Source organism: Photinus pyralis, unplaced genomic scaffold (assembly GCF_008802855.1).
Source record: "Photinus pyralis isolate 1611_PpyrPB1 unplaced genomic scaffold, Ppyr1.3 Ppyr1.4_LG6, whole genome shotgun sequence".
Taxonomy (NCBI): domain Eukaryota; kingdom Metazoa; phylum Arthropoda; class Insecta; order Coleoptera; family Lampyridae; genus Photinus; species Photinus pyralis.
Window position 1 is genome coordinate 10,363,743 of NW_022170663.1, and position 22,240 is coordinate 10,385,982.

A 22,240-nucleotide genomic window follows, 5' to 3' on the forward strand; every position below is an offset into this window, starting at 1 on the left:
AAAATGTTTAATAAAAACAAACTGCTTTGCGAAATATTCTAATCACAAGCAAAACAAGAGCTACACATACAATACATGTAAGCATTTACATAATTTACATAAAATGACAACAATAAATATTTTGACAATGTCATAAGAAAATTAAAAGCCTCATTTTCGATTGAAAAATGAATTAATTAAAAATCTGGAGAGGAAGTGTATTACCATTAAAAAATTCTACATCGTACGTCCTAGTGTCACTATTTTTAAAACCTATAAATATGTAAAATTTTGCTAGCAAATTCTATGCGAATATATATAATATTTAAAATCGCTATATAATTGTCTTTTGCTAAAAATGAATTATCCTAGTGACACTTGCCATACAATTAAATGACTCTTTACATCCTTATTTTCACCCTGAGTTATAGCTTCTAGATCAGTCACTGGTGGTTCCTCGGTAACGCTCTCCTCCATTTCACCGTCACCTAAGAAATCACGACAATCAATCGCTATCTACATACTATGAAAGAAACAAAAGGTATTCGCAACCTACCCTGTGGGATTCCCAGGAATATCAGTTAAGAGCTGCCAAACAAGAAGATGAGAAGCCACATCTTTTGGTTCATTAGCATCCTCCTCTGTAAATTTTGGCTTTTTTTGATAATATACAACCATTATACAAAGCGTTGTTATTTGCATTATTTTGTACTATTTACAAAGCGGGCAAAAGATAAAAAATAAGCCGTTACCAAAAACATGTTGACACTCCCAGGAATCCATTATTATTTACAACTTATACAGTGTAATTAATTAGAGCAAAACTATTTTTAAATAGCAACGAAATCACACAAATTTGGTTGTACCTATTATAGAAAACTGTTTTGTGTACAATGTGATATGTAAAGAGTTACACAGTGTTAGTGTTCCGTGCTATTTTAAGTACAAATAGAAACTGTTTCCAATAATCAATCGATAATTTCAGGGGCATGAGGAATATAAATACATTAAAAGCAAACAATGCGCTAGAGTGTACATCGGGCAAACGTTCTACTTGTGGATAGTCACAGTTGGTCAATTTGTACTTTACCATCAAAAATATGGTTAGTGAACATTCCAAAATTACGTGTGTAAACAGAAGCATAAAAGGTACACCCACCAATTCTGAAGTCAATGTATCCATCTCCACCGGACATGACCAACATGGCAGCTGGTGTCTTCATCGGGCCGTTAATGGGTGTAACCGCGGCTGATGTTGCTTCAGAAGGTGTGGATGCAGCACTCATACCTAAAATATACTTTTTACAATGTCACCTACAACTTGCAACACGTTAAAAACTGCACTGTAGACGAGCATTGAATTCTAAAGTGAAAAGGAGAGCCCTGTTAAATAATACAGGTAGAGAAGTTTGTGATTGTGAGGTCTCTTGTTCTTCCCAATTGAATAAGCAAAGTTTGGTTCTCGGTGGCAAGCCATTTCTTAAGTCAAAGCTGTCATCAACCAATTCAAAATTCTGGTGTCATTGTTTTGTTGCCTTGAATAGATTTTATTCCATCTGCCTTTAGACAAATGTAAGTGCCTTGCCACAATAACATGCTAATAAATTATTATTATTATAATTATTTTGTTTTTTTTTAATTCATCCACACACTACTAGATTAAAATATAAAAACCGTTGATATCATAACTCGTTGAAAAGAGAATTTAAAAAATCTATTAAGTAATCTAAAAATCCAATATGACGCCTATTTATAGTCCGGTCGAGATAGTAAGTCCCGTGCGTTTTCTGTGGGGACCTTTTTTTTATTACTGATACTCGCTTTTAACATGATTTTAATTATTTTAAAGATGGGAGCCTCGTAAAAAAAATTGTCGTTTGGCCGCCATTTTGAATTTCATCCCGAAAAACAAAAAGATGGTTAAACTAACTTACCTATTTGAAAAATATTGTTATTTTAAACTTTTAGGTTTAAATTAAAAACCTGTAAATATTTAGAACATACAGGGTGTATCATTAATATTGCGAAAAAATTCAGGGTGAGATTCCTTGCATAAAAATAAGAATAAAAGTTCATATAAACATGTAACAAAAATGCATATCGCACATTTCACTATTTGCGTAATTCATTTTGAAAAAGAAACCTAACAACTGTCAAATCGCTGTAAAGTAACGACTTTCATATAAAAAGTCAATGGCACTCTCGATAGAGTGATCCGACAAGTGATGATGTAGAGGAAACAAAAAAGTTTTATTTTCAATTGCATAATATTCAACGCCCTGTATCTCGGAAACGAGGCATTTTTGGAAACATGTTTATATGAACTTTTATTCTTAGTTTTATGCAAGGAATCTCACCCTGAATTTTTTCGCAATATTAATGATACACCCTGTATATTGCAGAAATTGGATTATTATACAGGGTGGTTAAAAAATATAACATTTAGCTACGCACTTAAAAGAAACAAAATATTAATATTTATTCATCATCCGTGTCGCTGTCTTCCACTGCTGAATCATTGACAATGAATGGTTCATCGGCTTCTCGTTCTTCTACCTCTTCGTTATTTTGGTGTTGAAGAATCATTTGGGCAACCCTGGGTAATGCAGGTTCTGTATACATAACAGGCCGCAATCTGGTCTCTTCTGACTTCCACCCAAAGCATATTCGAAACCGCCTGCAGGATTTTCACGAAAATTTGTAAAATCGTCGAGTACGTCGACGACATGAAAATAAGTAAAAACGAAGCAAATCGTTCGACCGGTTTTCCCCCCGCGCCACCCCCCTATTCGTGTTTTTCCCCATAAAACCCCCTCCGGAGGACCAAAGGTAAGTGTCGCGCGGAAGCCGCCGCGGCCCGGGGGGTACCGAGGACGGCCGCGTCGAATCGCGTACGGTGAAATTTTTTATCGCCCTCCGGCGGGGGGGCTGCCGTAAGACGTGAAAAAAACGCGAAAAAACACCTTTTCGGACCTGGAGGAGAAGTTATACTACCTACGGACTCGGTACTTTCGGAATCCGTAGCCGTTACGTTACGTCACTTTTACAATTTTTTTCGATCCGCCTCGACCACCGAGGGAGGTGGGGGTGGGACGCGAACTTTGCCCTGGAGGTCGTTTTCCGACATAAGCGCGACTTTGAAAATTCGCGGCGGACGAAGGAGAAGAGTTACGAAAAAACTTTACGTTGCGCGCCGCTGGCCGACTTCGTCGCGCGAAAGAATAGTGCTGCGGGCGAGGCGCCTGTGAATTTTTTTATAAAGTGCGCTTTTTGGGGGTAAAACAGTTTTTCCCCCGGGAAAAATAGGAAACCGAGTCGAGCGACGGCGGTGGTGTCGAAACGGACGCGGGATGTCGAGACGCTTCCGACGCGCGTCGCACCCCCCCGCACTCCCCCGCTACGTGGAGGTAAAGTCCGTGGGTCGCGGCGGGGGAACGGGGGGCGGATCGAGTTGCGGTTTTCCGTCTCGGACTCGCGGTTCGAGGGCGCTTCCGAGGTGCCGGGTCGGGGTTCGATCGCGGACCGTCGAAGCACGAGGAGGAGGGAGTTACCTTTTTTGGGCACTTTTTCGCCAATCGTTCGCAAACGTGACCGTAAAATTTTTTTAAAATTCTTAAATCTCGAGAGCGTCCGACGACACGCCCTCTCGTAATTTTTTCGTGAAGTCCTAATTTTTAGGAGGGGGCGGGGGGGGGGGGGTCGAATAAAGAAAAAATGCGTTTCGCGAAATTTAATATGACGAACTGGACGCGGGACAGACCTGAAATAATTAGAATAATTACAATAAACTAAATTAGGTAAATAAAATCACAGGGAAGTACTTGCAAGCAAGTAGTCTAAAAGGTTTCGTAGGTCAATATGGTTAATTATACTTATTGGAACCGTTTCAAATCATTTGGATTGTATATCGGTTTATTATTGGAAGTAATTACTGATATTGACTCAACAACCTGACAAAACAAATTTCCAGTCTAAGTATTTCTGGTGTTCGTTGGTACAACTTAATATGGCGGCCGAACGACAATATTTTGGAAATGGCTCCCGTCATAAATTTAATCTTTAATACCTAATGAACTAATTACAACAATAAAAAAAAGGTCCACTATCAAAAACGCACGGTATGTGATGTATCGACCGGACTATTAAGTTTAGGAAGTTGGTAAATGTTCCTCAAAAGTAGCCATCTTGAATTTTTTTTTGACATCAATTCTAAATTAAGCATATCAAAGACAGTAACTTTTATATAACACTTTTTTTGTATCTCGTATACTTTCCATCTCCAATATAAGACATTCAAGGAAATGACCAACTTTAGTTTTTTTGAATTTACGTCCAACCTATTCGGCCATTTTGAATAAGCATCTAAAACTGCAAAACATTGTCCATTTAACCAATTCTCTATCTTTAATAATAATTTCATTAATGCAATCCCACGCGATTTGGGACACACTTGAAATTGCTTAGTAATCGAAAATGTACATATATTTGCATTCTCTTTTAAAACTTAGGGGAAGGGAAACTACTTCTGCAATTGGGAGGGCTGTATAAATACGCACGTCTAGTAACCAAAATTTCTAATATGGTTGACCCAATGTCAAGGTCAACAATAACAAAAAGGAGAAATGAGCATGCCATTCAGCGTTCACTACCTCTAACTAACAAGACATCTTAACGAAAGAAATAGTTTTCCCATTACATTTCACCCCCTCTGACCTTCCGTAAGCGGGAACGGTCATAATTCTTCAAATATAAATTTTCTTAAAATTTTAATCACTATGATACAAAACGGAGTGCGCTTGTCTGGAGAGCCAACTTTCTTCTTTCTGGAAAGTATGTAAGTATTGAAATTTTTATATCAATCTCCAATTACGTGAAAGGGTTGAGATTTGATGAAACTCTATTTTAAATTACTGGTTTAATTGATTTTAGGATGAGCTCATAATTCGCCTTCAATCAAATCAAACAACTGAACAAAGTTTGCTATCTGATTAGAATTATAAACAGGAGCACAATGTAGGGAATGGTTCAACGTGCAATGCATATTAATCATATCGCATTTGCGTTCTATTTATATCTGTCATGGGCTTCTTACAAATAGATCAAAGTAGCAATAAGCTTTGACAGTCGCTATTTTTACACATCTATTTTTAATCAGTCTCTTGTTTAGTGTTAAGGTGATGTCTGAACCAACAATTGAAAACGTTCGTGTTGTGGTTCGAGTGTGCCCAGCGATCAAAAAAGAAGATTCCGAAACTGTTCTTATGATCGAACCTCGCGAAAATATTCTCACGTTGTCTAAACCCCAAATGGCGAGGGAGAGCAAAACTTTTCAGTTTAATCACATTTTTACACCTGCGTGTACGCAGCTCAATCTCTACCAGAAAGCTGCGCAGCCGATCATTGAACAATTTTTTAACGGGTATAATGGCACAATTTTTGCGTACGGTCAAACAGGAAGCGGGAAAACTCACACCATGTCGGGAAATCAATACGTTGACGAGCTAAAAGGTATCATTCCGAATACTTTTTCCCACATTTTCAGTAAAATCGCGAAGGATAGTGGAGAAAAGTCCTTTGTTGTAACAGCAACGCATATTGAAATATACAACGAGGAGATACGAGACCTCTTATCATCAAATCCAAATCAAAAGCTGGAACTTCGAGAGTGTGTCGATACGGGGGTCTATGTCAAAGGAGTCATGAGCTACACTGTGGACTGTGTAGAGTCCATCAACAAATTGATAGAGATAAGTAGCGCAAATCGAAAAACGCGAGCGACCTTGATGAATAAGTTTAGTTCTCGCTCACACGCCATCTTTACAGTAACGATCGAAACTAAAGACAACCTATCTTCCAAAGTTACGTTTGCGAAACTCAACCTGGTTGATCTGGCCGGATCAGAACGTTTAAAACGAAGTCAAGTGACTGGACATGGTTTTAAAGAAGCGATACACATAAACCAATCCCTCTTTGTGCTTAGTAACGTAATATCGGCGCTAGTTGAACAAAATTCAAGTCATATACCTTACCGCCAATCCAAGCTGACACGCCTTCTACAGGATTCTCTAGGGGGCAACTCAAAAACAGTTATGATCGCCACGATTAGTCCTTGCAATGCAGATTACGAAGAAACTTTAAACACTCTCCGCTATGCCAGTCGCACCAAACTCATCAAAAATTCCGTTAGATTGAATATACAAACAAATGCGGGTTTAATCGAAAATTTGGAAAACGAAATTCAGCACCTACAAAGCAAGTTGGTGTTAATTGTCGAAGAGCAAAAGGTCAAGAAACGCCCTTGCAAGCCTGATATGGAGATTTTTGATTTGGAACAAGTCAAGAATGAGTTAAACTCCCGCATTTCCGCATTACAAAATAAAATTCTCATCGGAGGACGAACAATTCAGGAACAAGAATTTCTTCTCGAGAGTGTATCGGACGAAATACAGAAGCTCGACAAATCGCAGCAAGAATTACAGGATACGCTCGGCGAGAAGCAAAACGAACGTATCGGCTTGGAAGGGCAGTATGGTTCCCTACAGGAGGAAGACAAAGAACTTGGTAAAGGGATAGAAAGAATGAGATCCCAACTAAATGCTCTCAGAGTGAAGCGCGACGAACAGCGGCAGGAGCATCAAGCTGAGCTGACGCAACTGTTCGAAAATAACAGCGTAGTAACCAGCGAATTGCAGAGGAGTAACCGACTCATCGAATTCGCTATTCCCAACGCACTGCTGGCGAAAATAAATTGTAACGTAACTTTTAACGATGAAACTGGCGATTACGAGCTGAAGGGCGTTGCCCACGTCGGGAATAACATTAAGTCGAAGAGAAGATTCAGAAAGCACATTCCGCAGCAGTCGCTAATGGCAACCTTACTTAATCAGCGCAAAAATATGGCGCGCCGTAGAAAAATTGCAACGACACAAAAACTAACCCATAATCAGTATTTGCAATACCCGCAAGCATATTTTTTCGATGAAGAAGATTCTTAGTATTGTATAATTTTGCAGCTATTGGATTTTATTTGTTGGGAGACTTTTAAGTCTAGCCTAGAATATAGATGAAGCCTCTGTAGATTTTCCCCTGGTGCTGCAAGTGGTAACGTTAAATTGATAAAATTGTGGCGGACTTTCCATAAGGCCAAGTAGGACTGGGCCTAGAGTGGCTACAAATAAGGGGCAACTCCTTCCACAACTGGCATAATATTTTCACAATCACGCGCTCTAAAATTAAAACCTGCCTAGAGTGGTCAGGGCTGCTAGTCCGCCTCTGTTTTTGATGATAAAACATTTGATGAAACTTTCAGTTTTTTTTTTAAATAAATTTATTTACTCAACATTTCACGAAAATAGATTTTAAACATTACGTAATTAACATGGTATAAAATAATAGAAAATAAATCTACTATAAAAAAAATTGGCCGATCTTATTACCAGACCAGGAGGAAAAGTTCCCATGATGGACCAAGAATTTCCTCTTTTTATGGCAATACTACCAAGTTTTTGATAAAGAAAGGATGTGGATCTTACATCACCGCTTTTAATGGAAAGAAGTTTGGCAAGTTCTTTTGTCAGTTGCAAAGCTTCATCCTAGTAGAAGGGTCATAGAAGCGTCTCCACAGCAAAAGGAACGGAATAGTTATTTGTATCAGAAGTCCACAAAATTAGCGTTTTGATTTATCATATTATTAATTCCATTATATAGGGTAGTCTTAGCGCGACGCAGCATAGGGGTTTCAATGGCAATTTCTTTATAAAATAAATACGTTTTTTTTAGAGAAAAAAATACTGCATCTGTTCATACGATTACTTATAATTTTCCGTTTTGCAAAGCCGTAGAAATCGACAAAATAAAAAATTACATTTTTACAAATCAGTGATGCTTTGTAATCTTTTTAACTACAAGCGCATCGCATTAAGTTATCGTTGTTTAACGTCAAACGATTTTCATATTTAATCATGTTTCAACTAACCAACGCAAGAAAAAGCGTCTATGGGGTAATTTTTTTTATTTCTAATGTAATACCAGCCTCCGCCATTTTTTTTCACTTCCACCATCTGTGTATTTTTTCAAATACAGTAGAAACATGCAGTGTATTGTAATTCCTGGATTTAATGATCCCTCTTGTGACCTACCTCCATTTCCAGGGACGGAAACAAAGAACTTCACAGGATCTCGATGGCCATGGAAGCTAAGCTGGGCGTGCGCCATCGAGCAATATGGTATGTAGCTTCCGGGAATCGGAGTGACGCGAACGCCTGCGCCCGGCAAAATGGTTCCGCGTGGTACTATCGCCGCACAAGATCCACCGCTTTCGCTCAGAGGAACGGATATGATCACACCATTTCCCGTTCCAATCCACAACCGATTGGAAGAAATTAGTAACGCAGTTATCCGCACGAATGAGAATCCAACTTTTCCGGTTCCTGTGGATAGACGTAACAGCTATTTACACAACAGTTTATGCCAGGGTGAATAATGGATTTTATCTTTATTACACATTGTTACATCTCTTATAATTTATTCATTAAAGCATGTTTCGAATACAAACATTTGCTGTATCACCTCTATGTAGCATTAGTTAATCTGTTACAAATTCCATAAAATCATGTGTATAAAACAAATTTCAAAAAATTTTTTCTCCGATGTTCTTTTTTTGCTTTAAAATATTTTGTATGCACCTCAGGCATTACTCGATATTTAACCCTCGGGCAACTCACAATCCCTCGGCATAAATATCGTCTTAATGCCCTTGATGCATAAATAGCTATTGGCAGGGCGTCTGAGGGCCTAATGAGATTATAGCCCATTATGCCCTCGGACGTCATGGGCTACTTTATATAATTCGTATGACAGATATAACTGACATATAATACGCAAATAAAAAACTATTTCGTCAGTATTATAATGGTCAGCAGAAATAAAAAAAATTCAGTATGGATTAGCTAGTAATAAATCAGCAAATCTACAGTAAGAATTAATAAATGGCCAGTATGCAATAGGCGGTAATAAAAATGACGTCTTGGTTTACTTAATATTTTTAGGAGGGGTAAAATGTAAACAAAGCTAAAAAAGAGGAGAGCATTGCGCTACAGGCTACACAGGCATTATTTCTCTACTACAAGTGAGGTCCATTTATGCTGATCTCAACTAACCCAACACACAGAAGATTTTATGTTTTTGTTCAAAACAATAAAATCTGCCGATCAAGATCAAGATATATTTCAAAAGTCAATTTGCCCAAAATACCTTATTTGTGATGCCGCTAAAAGCATCCAGAATGCCTTTATAGTATTTGGATCGGATGTTACTATCATAATGTGTTGGGCACATATGAAAAAATGTGTCCACAAGAAAGCCGAACAGATTGTGCATCCAAAGGAGAAACGTAACGAAATATTAAAAGATATTGACTTATTACCACTGAATAATAGTAAGCATGTTTTTGAGAAGGCGTCTCATTTGTTATATTGCACAATGGGAGGGCGAACAACAACAATTTATAGAATATTTCCAACACAAATAGTTAGACAGTAATCTAGAAGTAATCCAAACTGTTTTGCAGGCGTTTGGTTCCGTCTACAAATAATGCCTTGGAATCTTTCAACAGAGGGATTAAAGATGAGAATCTAGATGAGAGCACTTTGCGGGCGAGAGTGCCTTTATCTCGGTTCGTAGTGGTTCTTATGTAATACATAAATACCTGGGGTCTCTTCAGTACACTGCAAATGCAAAGACAATACATGCAGTTCCAAAGCATTTGGTTTGTGAAAAGAGAAGATTGTCTCACATTGTATATCCAAAAGCAATGTTTATTTCATTCCTGGTGGTCAAAGTAATAAAGTCGCAGACTAGAGGAAACTCGAAATGTGAGTTTTTCCACCTTTGAAGCATTTGAAACGGTCACTTTCAACATTTGGGCTGCTACTCTTCCGAATGATTCAAACAAATGGATTGAAGGCACTGGCAATTACCCAAAAAATTAATTTGTAAAGTGCAGTTTACGTTATGTGATTTTGCTTATGATTTCCCACATGATTTTGCATACGATTATTCATTTGAGTTTTGTTAGGGATTGTTTTGGTGGTTTTTTGTTTACATCATCCGATTTGCTACCAACAATTATGAATAAGTATGATGGGACCCGAAAACATTGCAACTCGCGAGAGAAATCGTAGGCAAAATCACATAACGTAAACTGCACTTAAGTACGTAACGGGTGTTGCAATAAGGCTGAAATACGCAACACCACCTGCTGAAACCAAATCAAGGCAGGCGCTACTTGTCCAATAGGGTAGGTATTTTCCACGTAATTTAAGGATAATTATTTTCAGATTATTATTATTATTTTTCTATATTACGTTGTATTTCTTTATTGATTCATTTATATTTTTCTTCATGTTTTTGTTTTGTGTTTTACTTACATGAAATAAATATGAACATTTATTATTTAACACAAGGTTTATTAATATGCACTGGGCGATTGTTAATTTTATCCACCATTTCATATTTTACTGACTATTCAATTCATCTAACATTTGTCACATTTCAACCAGTGAAATGTCTCGATTTCAAATTGCTGCGCCAATGGGAACGAATTATAGTGATAATTGCACGTGTGGTATTTCAGCGATAATTTCACGTGTGGTATTTCAGCGACAATTCAATGCGATTATTCAATGACATTTGTCAAACTTCCACCAGTGAAATGACGCGAAATTTTGTCGTATTAACCGGAACATTCTTCTTAGTTTGTTAATCAATTTCGACAACCGACTTATCACCACATCTTTTAATTTAATCACTCATAACGAATTAGCTTGGAGCACAAAAGTTCGAATAGAATCAATAGCAAAATGAAAAGCAACTTCCATAATTTATTTTGACGTTTATTGTTGTCATGGAAATACATTCGCGTGGGTAATTATGCTTAATTTTTCTTTTGATTCATTGAATAGTCCTCCGAATACCATTCGTAGTCGAAGTATTTGTAGATTATTTTTGAGCTGCTGCTCCACTCATGCTAGTTACGCTTTTTAATACCACTCGCGCAAGCGCTCGTGGTATTAATCAGCGTAACTAGCATTCGTGACAGCACCTCAAAAATATTCGACAATACTTCGACTACTTATGGTATTATATATGATTATTTATTTATTTAACTGACTGTTTTTTAAAATCTTACTGACCATTTATTAATTTAACGCGATTTTTAGTCTTACTGATCGTTTATTTTCAGCGACCAGAATTACCATAATGACCTTTTGAAATAAAATAATGGACAGTTAATAACATGGAAATAGTAATCATTTAATTTGCACTGTTAAAAAAACAGTTAAACTGTACATGCATTAATTGCTCCGATTGTGCAATTAGAGATCACTGAAACGATTGCAACAAAATGCACAGCTATACTGCATTCATTATAAGAAGGTAGTGGATGGCGCTGTGTTTGAAGATAAACACGCACAGGAAAAATATAAAACGGCACCAAATTATTGTAAAGTATGAATATTCAGCACTGCAAACAGAAATAAATCTTTGACAATAACAACTAATGACACTTTGGCAGTTTAGTTGGCATACATAAACTACCACCTTACAAAATTCACCAGTCGTTTTATGTTTCATTGTATAATACTGACTCGTGTTTTAACCAATCACAGTGAAGGTCAAAGCCTCCCTATGCTTTCTACCGCTACCTTCTTAAAATGAATGCAGTATAGTGCGCACTTGATTGCATACATTGCGCATTAAAGTTTATATGTATTGCGCAAGTGAGTAACCCCTCGGTTCAGCTATAAACGTTTGAATTTTAAAGCAGTGGTCAAATCACCTCTTAGTTAAATCATACGTAAATTAGCATTCAGTGAAAACACATCTGACTATCAATAACATGTCCGTGGCGCGAATGTTAACTTAATGTGAGCAAGATCACAAAGGTGCAGGCAATAAAAAAAATAACTCGAAAGAGATGCAAACGATAGTAAAAAAAAGGAACAAGAACAGAATTAACTGAGTAAGATGGATAGAAAAATTGCGTAAAGAAATGAACATCACTTATGCCTGCCCTCTCTTCAAAAACACGGCTCTTAGGAAAAAGTGAGTACAATTACAAACTGGGGATTATTTCCTTTTTGGATTATTACTGTAAAAAATTCAAGTTTATTCACATCATGTAACTAATTAAGTAAGTTGGCAAAAAAACTTACCTAACATCTTACTAACGTAAGGATCTATATCCACATCTTGCAGATGTTGGTAAGTATGTGCATGATATAACCTCAAAGTCGAATCCAATCTAATTGAAACCCACACTCCCTCACCCAACCAAGCTAACTGTTTAACCTGGCTTTCCTTCCTGGGGTGAGCTTCCAGAGTATGTACAACCTTCAGATCCCTCGGATCCAACACGTGGACTTTATTCCTATATCCGCACCACACCTTATCACCAACAACAGATAAACACCTTATAGAATGTTGCGGGAGACCTAACTGTACGAGGTGATACTGAGATAAATCCCATTCACCTTCAATATCACGATAAAACACAGCCACAGTTCCATTTGCTAACGCTACCACCACACTTCCATCCACGTGACTGAAACAATTACATTGGTCCAGTTTATTAAGCGCAATCGGTACTTACACAATGCTTAAAACTGCATCGCTCAATTTAACTGAATGCAAACATTGATTCCAATTTGCAACTGCTGAATGTATAAAAAGCATACCATTCTGAGCACCTAACCACATTGTTGCCAACACACTGGACATCAGCTTATGATTAGTGCTTTCATCTGAGTTTTCGACAGGCGGCGATTCAGTTGCATTTTCCCCCGCCACTTCTTGATCTGCAGGTTTGCGTTTATCTTTTTTGTTTTTTACCGTATCATTGTACTCAACAAAGCTAACCTTTCCAACCTAAGTACACTTGTAAATTAATGGGCACGTTTTTTAGATGCAAACAACTTACCACTAATTCTGGATCAACTTCCTCTGAATTTTTTGGATTGGAATCACCTATCCCACTGTCGTCGTCCAAGCTTTTCTCGTCAAGACTAATATTTGCTTTGGTAGAGTTTTTATTATATACATAATCGTTACAACTAGCACCAGGTACACTCGCAATGCATAAAAGGTGGTTGGAGCAAACGCCGAAACTGTTCAATATTTCAGCGGGATTATTCGCGTCGATCACGGTCACAATGCTAGCCGAATGAGTTGATGTGCCGATCCAGACGTACGATGACAGTTTCGTTTCTAGTAGCGCGGCCTCTCGGTTCGCGTTCAGTTCTTTGTCTAAACTCTCCACGTCGTCTGTTGGCGCTTTTTCCACCTCCGGCTCTTCGTAATAAAACACACTACCCCCTACCTAAAAGTGAACAATAGAGTGTGAGTACTCAATTAGAAATGATTACCATTAGGCCGCCATCTCGTGTGTATCCGCCCATCAGATTTACTCCGGCGGCGCACCAAATTTTCATTCCAGGCGAGGTTTCGGCCAAAGGGCGACAATACACCGGCACCGGAACTGGAACTCCGCCACTACTGCTATGCGTGCTCTTACTCGCGCTGCTCGTCTTGCCTGGTAAACTCCAACCGTACGCTTGCAATCGACCATCTTCTTTTCGAACGTGGGCTCTGACCTGCCTATATTGTTCTTTCCTTTCGACCGCCCGTCTCGCAATCAAACGGTCAGATCCTATAAAATGCGCTATGTAAAAATGATATGTTTAAAACCTCAAGTCACTTACTATTTCTACAATCAATTGCCAAGATACTTTTTGTGTAGCGGCGCACACTACCAAATTAAATTAAATAAAACGCTAATAATCATAAATAATATATTTTAAAAAAATTATGCTCAGACAATATGTTACGCTGACACAGGTACCTTTTCTTGTATGGCAATAATTGTTCGAATGCAAGACTAGTTAGGTAACTACTTTTGTGTGAATACTAAGATCAGTCTGGTAAATATCCAAAAAATACATTTTTGGTTAGATTATCGCTAGAGTTATTATATGGTATTAAATAAAGCCTTCCAAAAGTTAAGAAGCATTAGCTGTAAATCATGAGCAATTTTGCTAAATGTGAATTGTGAGGTAGTAAGTTACAAATGCAAACTCTGTAATCAGTGTTATTTTAATTGAACATTACAGCTGATGCTATAAGCCTTAGAACAGTACAGCGGAAGTTTGCTTGCTTGCATCATTCATCAATGCCATGGGTGAAAAAAGAACAGAAATTCTGGCTCCCGTTGTAGGCAATTTCCAATACTAAGTATAATATGCTACAATGCATTGAATGTTCACATTTTACTACTAAAACTTACTTTTCGTCATCGCGACCGCTCAGTTTAATGAAATTAGAAAATTTGAAAGGTAGAGGATATGCAGTCCACATTGAACTTATCCTCCCTAAAACATTATGGGCTGTTATGGTGAATAAGTTAAACTGAAACGTGAGAAATCAACCCGTCCAAAGAGAAATGTTCCCATATTGAACCATTTTTCTATCAAGTAACTTACTTTTAAACAAGCAAGTTTTTTGATATTGATAAGAATTCAGAGAAACCAAGAAATCATCTTTAGTTTGGTTTGCTGTTTAATTCGAACTGACTTGCTCTTCTATGTTGCTTAAATCTCTTAAACACAGGGTCATTTAAGGTGCAGAGATATGACAGGTGCATTATTTTTATTATTTTATTATCACAAGATTAATTTTATTCAAGAAATTTTAGTATTTAAAAAATTAAGATTTCTAAATTTTTTCAACGAGCTTGGAAAAATGCAACTTCACATTTGGCATTGATGAATTCGTGAAATCTGTGCTTTTCATAACATTGTAAAGGGAAAGTATATATACTTGAAATCACGAATCTTTGTCCCTGCGTCATTGATTTGTGAATCAATTTCAGACATACGCTAAAACACTGTAATATCTGTCAAGTATGCGAAATCGATAAAAAACTTGTCTGAAAATGATTCACAAATCAATGACGCAGGGACAAAGATTCGTGATTTCAAGTATATACGGAAATAAAGCAAAACGTAAGCATACAACATTCCCTAGAATAAACACAAACAAAACATGCATAGAATTGAATAACACCTACTAGAAAGTAAATGAGAATATAAAAAATAAATATATACACAACATATACATCTTATAAATAGTATCACAGACAATTGACAGCAGATCGGCGAGTAAAAATAAAAAAAAATTCAAACTTCCGTACCCACTTCAGTGTCTAAAAAATCTTGTCCTGGTCGAGGAAGGGCCCTAACACCTGGCGCAATTTGATTTGTAGCGGCTTGGTACCTTAAATGAGGCGAGAGTATTTGCCGCTGTGGCCTATCGGAACTACTAAATAAATTACTAAAAAATTTCCAAATGCTCTGAGGATTTTTCTTATCTACGCCGGTGTCACTCCGCGACGCCCGTATCATTTCCGTCCAACGTACGGCCTCTTGTAACTCCATGAAACGTTCCTGCAAACCAAGCGGTCACACTAATGTTAATAGATATGGTTATACCTTGTATTGATTACGTTCCATTAAGACCCGCGCCATTTCCGTACGTGTAAACCTTTTTCGTTGAGCCATAGGAATGTCAGCCTCGTCTTCGTTCGCTTCGAGTTTGTTCTCGTTCGCCTCGCGTAGTTTCTTTAGCTCGTCTTCTAAGTCGGTGACGCGGTTACGTAATTTATCTCTAGACATGTTTAACGACAGAATCTCTTCACGTAGCATCTCAACTTCGCCGGTAAGTTCGTCAACTTTCACTATGAGATCGTCTTTAACGACATTTAGCGCATTTCTATAAACAATTAATCCCATTAATCTACCACGATGTCATTATGACAAATTTAGCATGGCCATTTGGATGTCATTGCAGCTTTGATAATGGGGATTTACGATAATTCAACCGCTTTAATCGGATTGGTAGAAATCGCCATAGAAACAATTGTGGCAATAATTGTAACCATAGCAAAATCTACCAACCCAGCTAAACCGGTTGAATTATCGTAAATCCCCAATAATCTAAAGTGATATTCAGAAGTCGACAGGGATTTGCGTGTATTGCTTTTCCCTGTCTACTTTTAAATGACAAAATCCTTCTGAAGGATGCCTAATTTTATGGAACCAAAATAACTCAAGCGCACTCATTCCGGAGTTTGCAATTGCATTGCACACGCTTAATGGAAACGGTGTGATAAATTTAATGCTCCTTTTAAACAACTAGGTACTAATTTTAAAGCGATCTACAATTTTTTTTATTGTTTGAACACAAGGTATAAGCCTTTCAACATATTTCACAGAAAATAAGTTTCTTACGCTCCTTTAGTTGTTACCGGCACTATACCAACTATATTAATGTAACAATATCAAGTTTTTCTTCCCTTACCGCACACGAACGACAATAAAAATACAAAAGCAATAATATTCAAATTAATTAATATGAGAGCCAGATCTTCATTTGTTTTAAGAAATTATTTTGGTTGCATAAAATTAGGCGCCCTTCAGAAGGATTTTGTCATTTAAGAGTAGACATACAGAGAAACATTACACGGAAATCTCTATGGCTACTTCTAAAGAATATCACTGTATAATAATATATAATAGTATTAATATGAATACATTAAAACACGCGCATTTTAAATTGAAGACAACATACATTGTTTATTTTTTCGAAAGTAGGGTATCAATAACGTTTTGAGTCATGCCTTCCATATCCGAAGGAACTTCAAATTCAGAATGAATCGATCATTTTGATAGTAAATAGTATTTTTCACCCCGAAAGCCAAAATTGAAACAAACGCGAATACCATGACATCAAATAGAATGGGCATTTGATAATTTTGAATTTTAATTTCCGAAAACGTTCATATCAAAATGCAAATAAAAACTATTTGGACCGTTATTAAATGGACCGTAGATTAAATTTTGAATGATACACGTTTGATATGAACTCGTTTGATGAAAAGTATGAAATATTTTACGATTTTTTTAGGATCTTTCTACTTATGTACTTAGTATAAAGGGTGCTCGGCGATACTCAATTCATATATGAAATTTGCTAAATGTTTGAAGTGTAAATTTAGTCAGGTAACAAATTTCAAACATTCAAACGAATTTAGATCAGAAACCATTTAAATATCTTACTAAATTTAAATCCATTCGAACAGAACTCAAATAAAATACTTACTTGGTAGCCAACAGTTCATTGTTTTCCATAATGAGGTTTTCAACTTCTTTTCCCATGCCTAAACAAAAAAGTATAGCACAGTTATAATAAAGCGTTGTTAACAAAGAAAGTTTAATAAGGTGATGAACAATAAAAATAATCACTGATTATTGTCTACAAATCTCACATTGCTGAGTTATAGATCATCATGCATTTCCTAGTACTTAGTATGTAAAAGCTTGTGCTAGATTAGGCACAAAATTAATCAATTTTCTTAAGAAGAATTCGATCACTCTGCAAGGTCGCTTGTGTCATTCAGCAGTTCTTAAAGTTGCAAAAATTTTGTAAAATACTACGAGTAATATCAAATGTTAAGTAGATCTCATGCACGCACAGACAGTAAGGAGATGGCTTGTACTTAAATCGTTGCGTTGTCTTGTCTCGGTACGTGACAAACGCTAAGACGTCAAGTCTGGTTTCAGTGGCTCCTTTAACAATGTTAGGAACCATAGTTTTCTATTTTTGGCCCTCTATACATAACTGTCTGTGATATCAGAATGATAAGTTTGCGAATGTGCGTAATGATACGGTTTGTCCAGATGATGTAGAGTGATCGAATTTAATTTTTTTAGGCGACTGCCTTTGTAGTATTGGAACAAATTTTTATGACCTTCCTGTTTTTTGTGCACAAACGGAAAGTTGCTCAAGTTCTATCCTAACGCACTTGCTGAAGGCGCAAAAAAGGAAACCGTTAAAAATGTTAAAACTGACAGTAACTCATCACCTCTTTGTAGTTAAACATGAAATAACTTCAACCGTCCTTTATCTCTGAGAGATAATGGATAATTTCAAGTTTAACAACTGTATTAAATAAGTATTATCCTTACCAAAAAAGTTATCGTTGACTGGAAGAACAACAGCGTCAAGCGTAGCGAAAAAAGATTATATATTAGTAGGCACAAACTATTACAAGGCCATGCTTAATAACGGGACAACGTTAAACATACCTGACGAAGCATATTCCCCTGGATGTACCCATCCACCCGTAATATCGGCTCCATCGTCCATATCGCCCAAAGCATCGACATCCTAAAGCACACGAATAAAACATTCAGAGAAAGAATAATCCGAGGTCCTACCTGAAAACTGAGTTCTTGATACAGGGTGTTCCCGCTGCGTTGTTCCCTTCGCGTCTGTACACGACCCGTGTTGTTATTCACTTGGACTGGAGGACTAATTGGCGAAGTTACCATGCTCTTATGCTCTAAATTAAGCGAATCCGTTTCTTGAGAACGCTCGACCGTGTGAACCGCGCGATTTACGTTATCTAATTCGCTATGTAGGCTGTAACAAAAAAATCCGAATTTCACCTATTATAGGTGTAATAGTGGATTTTACCAAATATGTATATTATGCTATACTGTATTCATTTTAAGAAGGTAGCGGTAGAAACCATAGGGAAGCTTTGACCTTCAGTGTGATTGAATACGATTCAGTATTACACTGAAACATAAAACGAGTGGCGAATTTTGCAAGCTGGTAGTTTCTGTTGCCATCTAAACTCTTGAAGTGTCATTAACTGTTAATGTCAAAGATTTATTTCTGTATGCAGTGCTGGATATTTCTACTTTACAATAATTTGGTGCAGTTTCATATTTTTCCTGTGTGTGTTTATCTTCAAACACAGCGCCATCTACTACCTTCTTATAATGAATACAGTATAGGTATAGTGTATGTGTAATTGAGGCGCTATGGCATTGGGACGCAAGCATCACGTAGGTTATAAATAAAATAACAGAGTAATTATACATGACCAGTAAGTATATCTTATAAATATTTAATCAGAAAAAGTCAGCATTGAAAATGTGTTTTTTTTCTGTGATATGACTAGGTACTCTTAGGCCCGGTTTTTCAGTTGAAGGTTAAAATATTGGTTAAGTATTTAATACTTAACCAAGATTTTAACCTGTCTGCGGTTTATCAGTGACGAAATCTCGGTTAAGCAAACCGTAGTTTGTAAACCAAAATATTTCTTTATGTTGGTAGGATTTGGTGTCAAAATATGCCAGTTGACATAAACGAAGTTAGGTTATGTGTAAGTACGTGCAGTGAGCCGTGAGAAGCTACATGCAATGGGAACGATGAGAATATTATTAACTCTCATTAGTTTTCAAACCTTTCTGTGGTTAACTTTTTTTAAATATTTGTTTTGTCAACTTTGCAATCACTGGGTTTTAACATTTCGGGGTGTAGTAACTCCAATCTAAAATTATTAGGGAGCTCTGATGAAGATGATGACTGTGGCGCACCATCGCTCCCTTTCTGGCCCTCCATCGACCATCAATGCCAGGCATGAATCTTCATTTGGCGGAGGCTCACACATTAGGAGCCGCTGCCTGTTACAGTAGTATTTTAGAACCGTAAAAACATTTGGTCTTATACCAGGATTTTCGGAAACTGCTACAGTATCACTGTCGCAGAGTGCTTCGGATCTTGTCATCCTTTTTCCCCAGTATGTCACGTAGAACAGCATCTGTGGGAGTTTTTTTCCCACGCTTCAGCCTTTTATTTATTACTTTACACACAACTTTTTGTTCTCTTTCAAATGCTTGTACGTACCTACTGATTAACCAGAGCACTGCATTGCACTTTTAAATGGACGTTTCCCGAGCCGCGCCAAAGCATGACTTACGTATTGATATCTCTTTTTGGTGCATGTATTTATTTTTAAAATTCCTTTAACATAGAGCGTCCTTCTTAGTTCACCACCCGCGGTGACCAAACTGGCTACCCACTTGCCTTCTACCACAATTATTATGTGTTAGAACGGCAAAGATATATAAACTGATGGCGTGCGTTAATTAAGCGCTAATTCGAAATCGAAACTTACTCATTTTACAGACTATAACAATAAGAAAGAGCAACATCCCTGATCCCTGATAAATATCACTGCTTGCAAACCACAACGTTAGCTTTGCTATTTTCCTTAATATGAGGAAAAAGTACTGATGCACTTTTAAGATTACCAAGTGCAAGTACACATTCCACCGCGTTCCACCTCAAATCGAGCACTGGGTATGACATTAACAAAGCAACCTTCACAATTTATAAAATTCTCAAAATTTGACCTTCAATGGAACTCCGCTTGCGGTGGACCATGATGCAATAATAATTGTAATCCATGCTGTATGTAAGTAATACGATCTTCCGCAATGTCATATGAAAACAACAAACAAAAGAATAATACCTGGGAGATGAGTGTGTACTACTAATTGGCGATGTTGGCACACTATCCACACCCTCAGCCGCCCCTTCTAGTGATGCAAAACCGAAGGAAATGGGACCGGAACTTCGCCCGATGCTCAACCGGCCGACATTTAATCTTCCCACATCTGCCCTCTCATTTGCCAACTGTTGCCCTGACAAGAGCAACTTTGTACGTTCCATGTAATCCATGTGAGTTTTAAAAAGTTCCGTGTACCGCTCGTGCAGTTTTGCGTACTCCTTTTTTAGTTCGCCTTCCCGCTCTTCCAATCGACCGGCGTGCTCCATTGAGTTTTTGTGTTTCAGCTCCAGCATTCTGACAATGCTTTCCAGCGCTTCTAACCTTGCGGATAACTCCTTACGTTCACCTAAAAGCTTATTACAAATACACCGATTAAAAGCGCAATATGGGTACCTTCTGCAGCATCCTCAAACTCTAGAAGCTTCTGTTCAGAAGTTTTCCTTGCACCCTTCTCCCTTTCATACTGTGTGACTAGTTGTTCGTTGTCTTCCCTCAGCAACTCCAATTCGACGTCCTGCTCCTAGAGTGTATTACAATCAATCTGTTCGAACACAAGCATAGTGTACCTGATTAGCTTGATACGCGGAATCCAGGCATTCCAAGACGTTAACTAGGAGCGGCATCAAAGTTTTGACAACATCCTCATCGTACCGTGCGATCATTCTCTCGAACTCCTGGTAAATACTACCAGCGAGAGATTGAACCTTTTCGGACATGACAACGTGCGAATCCTCGTGGGTTCCATAAATCGTTTCCGTACCCAAACCTCCTCCCGAATCTTCCAAGTCCATCTTTGTAATAGGTACTCCTTTATGTCTCACTAAGGATTAAAATCACTGCATTATGACTAGTATTAAATTAAAATGTGTGTAAATTGGGTAAAAATTATAAAAAACGAAAATATTTCGTCGTTTGTGTAAAAAAAAACTTCCGACACCCACTAACTCTGACAAATCTGTGACATTTCGTCAGCTGTGTTTGACTCCATCTTAAAATGAAAAGACATCTCGCAACTGATCAAATGAACGCGCACAACCGCGCAAGCAATGCGCATTTGCAATTAGAGTGCATTTCCACTACCAAATTCACCCCCAAGGCCTTAAAAATAATTGACATTGAGATAATTAACGCTTCTTGTTTGAACGGTATTGTTTACACTTCTGTGATAATACCGAGTCATTACATATTTACACTGTAACAGTCTATATACTCCAGATTTAAAGATTGAACATAAATATGCTTCTAGGCTCTTAATTTTAATTATAATTTGCTTGTAGACATAAGACAAGTGTAGTGTAGTGCTTTCATATAATAGAAACAATAGTGCTTAACCATTGTATATGTAATAGTTTAACTAAATTATAGGCAACAAAGTTTACTTAAAACTTAAAGTTACGCCTGATGAATAGTTTACCATACATACGCCAAAAGCCTACCCTATATCTTGTCCGTAATTTATGATCAATGTTCACATTGTGTTTAAATAGATTGATTTAAACCGCTTAGTTATTGATTATTATTTATCACTTGTTTTCACACGTACCTTATAACACGAGCGCGAATTTCACTATTTAATACTTCGGCATCGACTTTAATGAACAACTACATAGCTCCGTTATTAAAAACTCTTAGGTTGCTTGCTTCAGGACAGAGCAAAACAACAGGCGGCGTTAAAATATTACAGCTTAATCATGCCACACCAACCAACCTTGGAGCAAAAAGTGTAATGGCCGTATGCACCGAAAAATGTTAAGGTGCTGAGCTTAGCTTAAGCCTAGCTTA

The 22,240-nt window shown here is 37.4% G+C and overlaps 1 protein-coding gene and 1 pseudogene across 5 annotated transcripts; one reads left to right on the forward strand and one right to left on the reverse strand.

Moving 5' to 3' along the window:
- Positions 1–25: 25 nt before the first annotated feature.
- LOC116173788 (JNK-interacting protein 3) lies at positions 26–21,586 on the reverse strand. 5 transcript variants are annotated; one of them, XM_031491481.1, is made up of 17 exons: positions 21,025–21,583; positions 20,852–20,978; positions 20,420–20,804; positions 18,312–18,516; positions 18,180–18,261; positions 18,060–18,077; positions 17,194–17,251; positions 15,525–15,804; positions 15,227–15,479; positions 13,404–13,687; positions 12,959–13,357; positions 12,632–12,906; positions 12,195–12,583; positions 8,118–8,408; positions 1,139–1,267; positions 536–620; positions 326–467 (listed from the first exon to the last, which is right to left on the reverse strand). In XM_031491481.1, exons 1-17 carry the CDS (start codon positions 21,247–21,249, stop codon positions 464–466), a joined length of 3,489 nt encoding a protein of 1,162 aa, XP_031347341.1. In that variant the 5' UTR covers positions 21,250–21,583; the 3' UTR covers positions 326–463. The 5 variants fall into 5 exon arrangements, with proteins under 5 accessions (XP_031347339.1, XP_031347338.1, XP_031347340.1 ...); XM_031491479.1 differs by lacking the exon at positions 536–620 and having other exon boundaries at positions 26–467; positions 20,852–20,972; positions 21,025–21,584; XM_031491478.1 differs by lacking the exon at positions 536–620 and having other exon boundaries at positions 26–467; positions 21,025–21,579.
- On the forward strand, positions 5,066–7,783 carry LOC116173790 (annotated as a pseudogene).
- Positions 21,587–22,240: the final 654 nt, after the last annotated feature.

Bases quoted from the DNA above. Each gene is read 5' to 3' on its own strand.
- LOC116173788 (XM_031491478.1), bottom strand. From the start codon at position 21,249: ATGGACTTGGAAGATTCGGGAGGAGGTTTGGGTACGGAAACGATTTAT. The intron at 13,688-15,226 runs GTACGGAAGTTT...CGCATTTTATAG, and splicing joins TTTTTTAGACACTGAAGTGG to GATCTGACCGTTTGATTGCG. The intron at 12,584-12,631 runs GTAAGTACCGAT...TAATTGTTTCAG, and splicing joins GATGCAGTTTTAAGCATTGT to TCACGTGGATGGAAGTGTGG.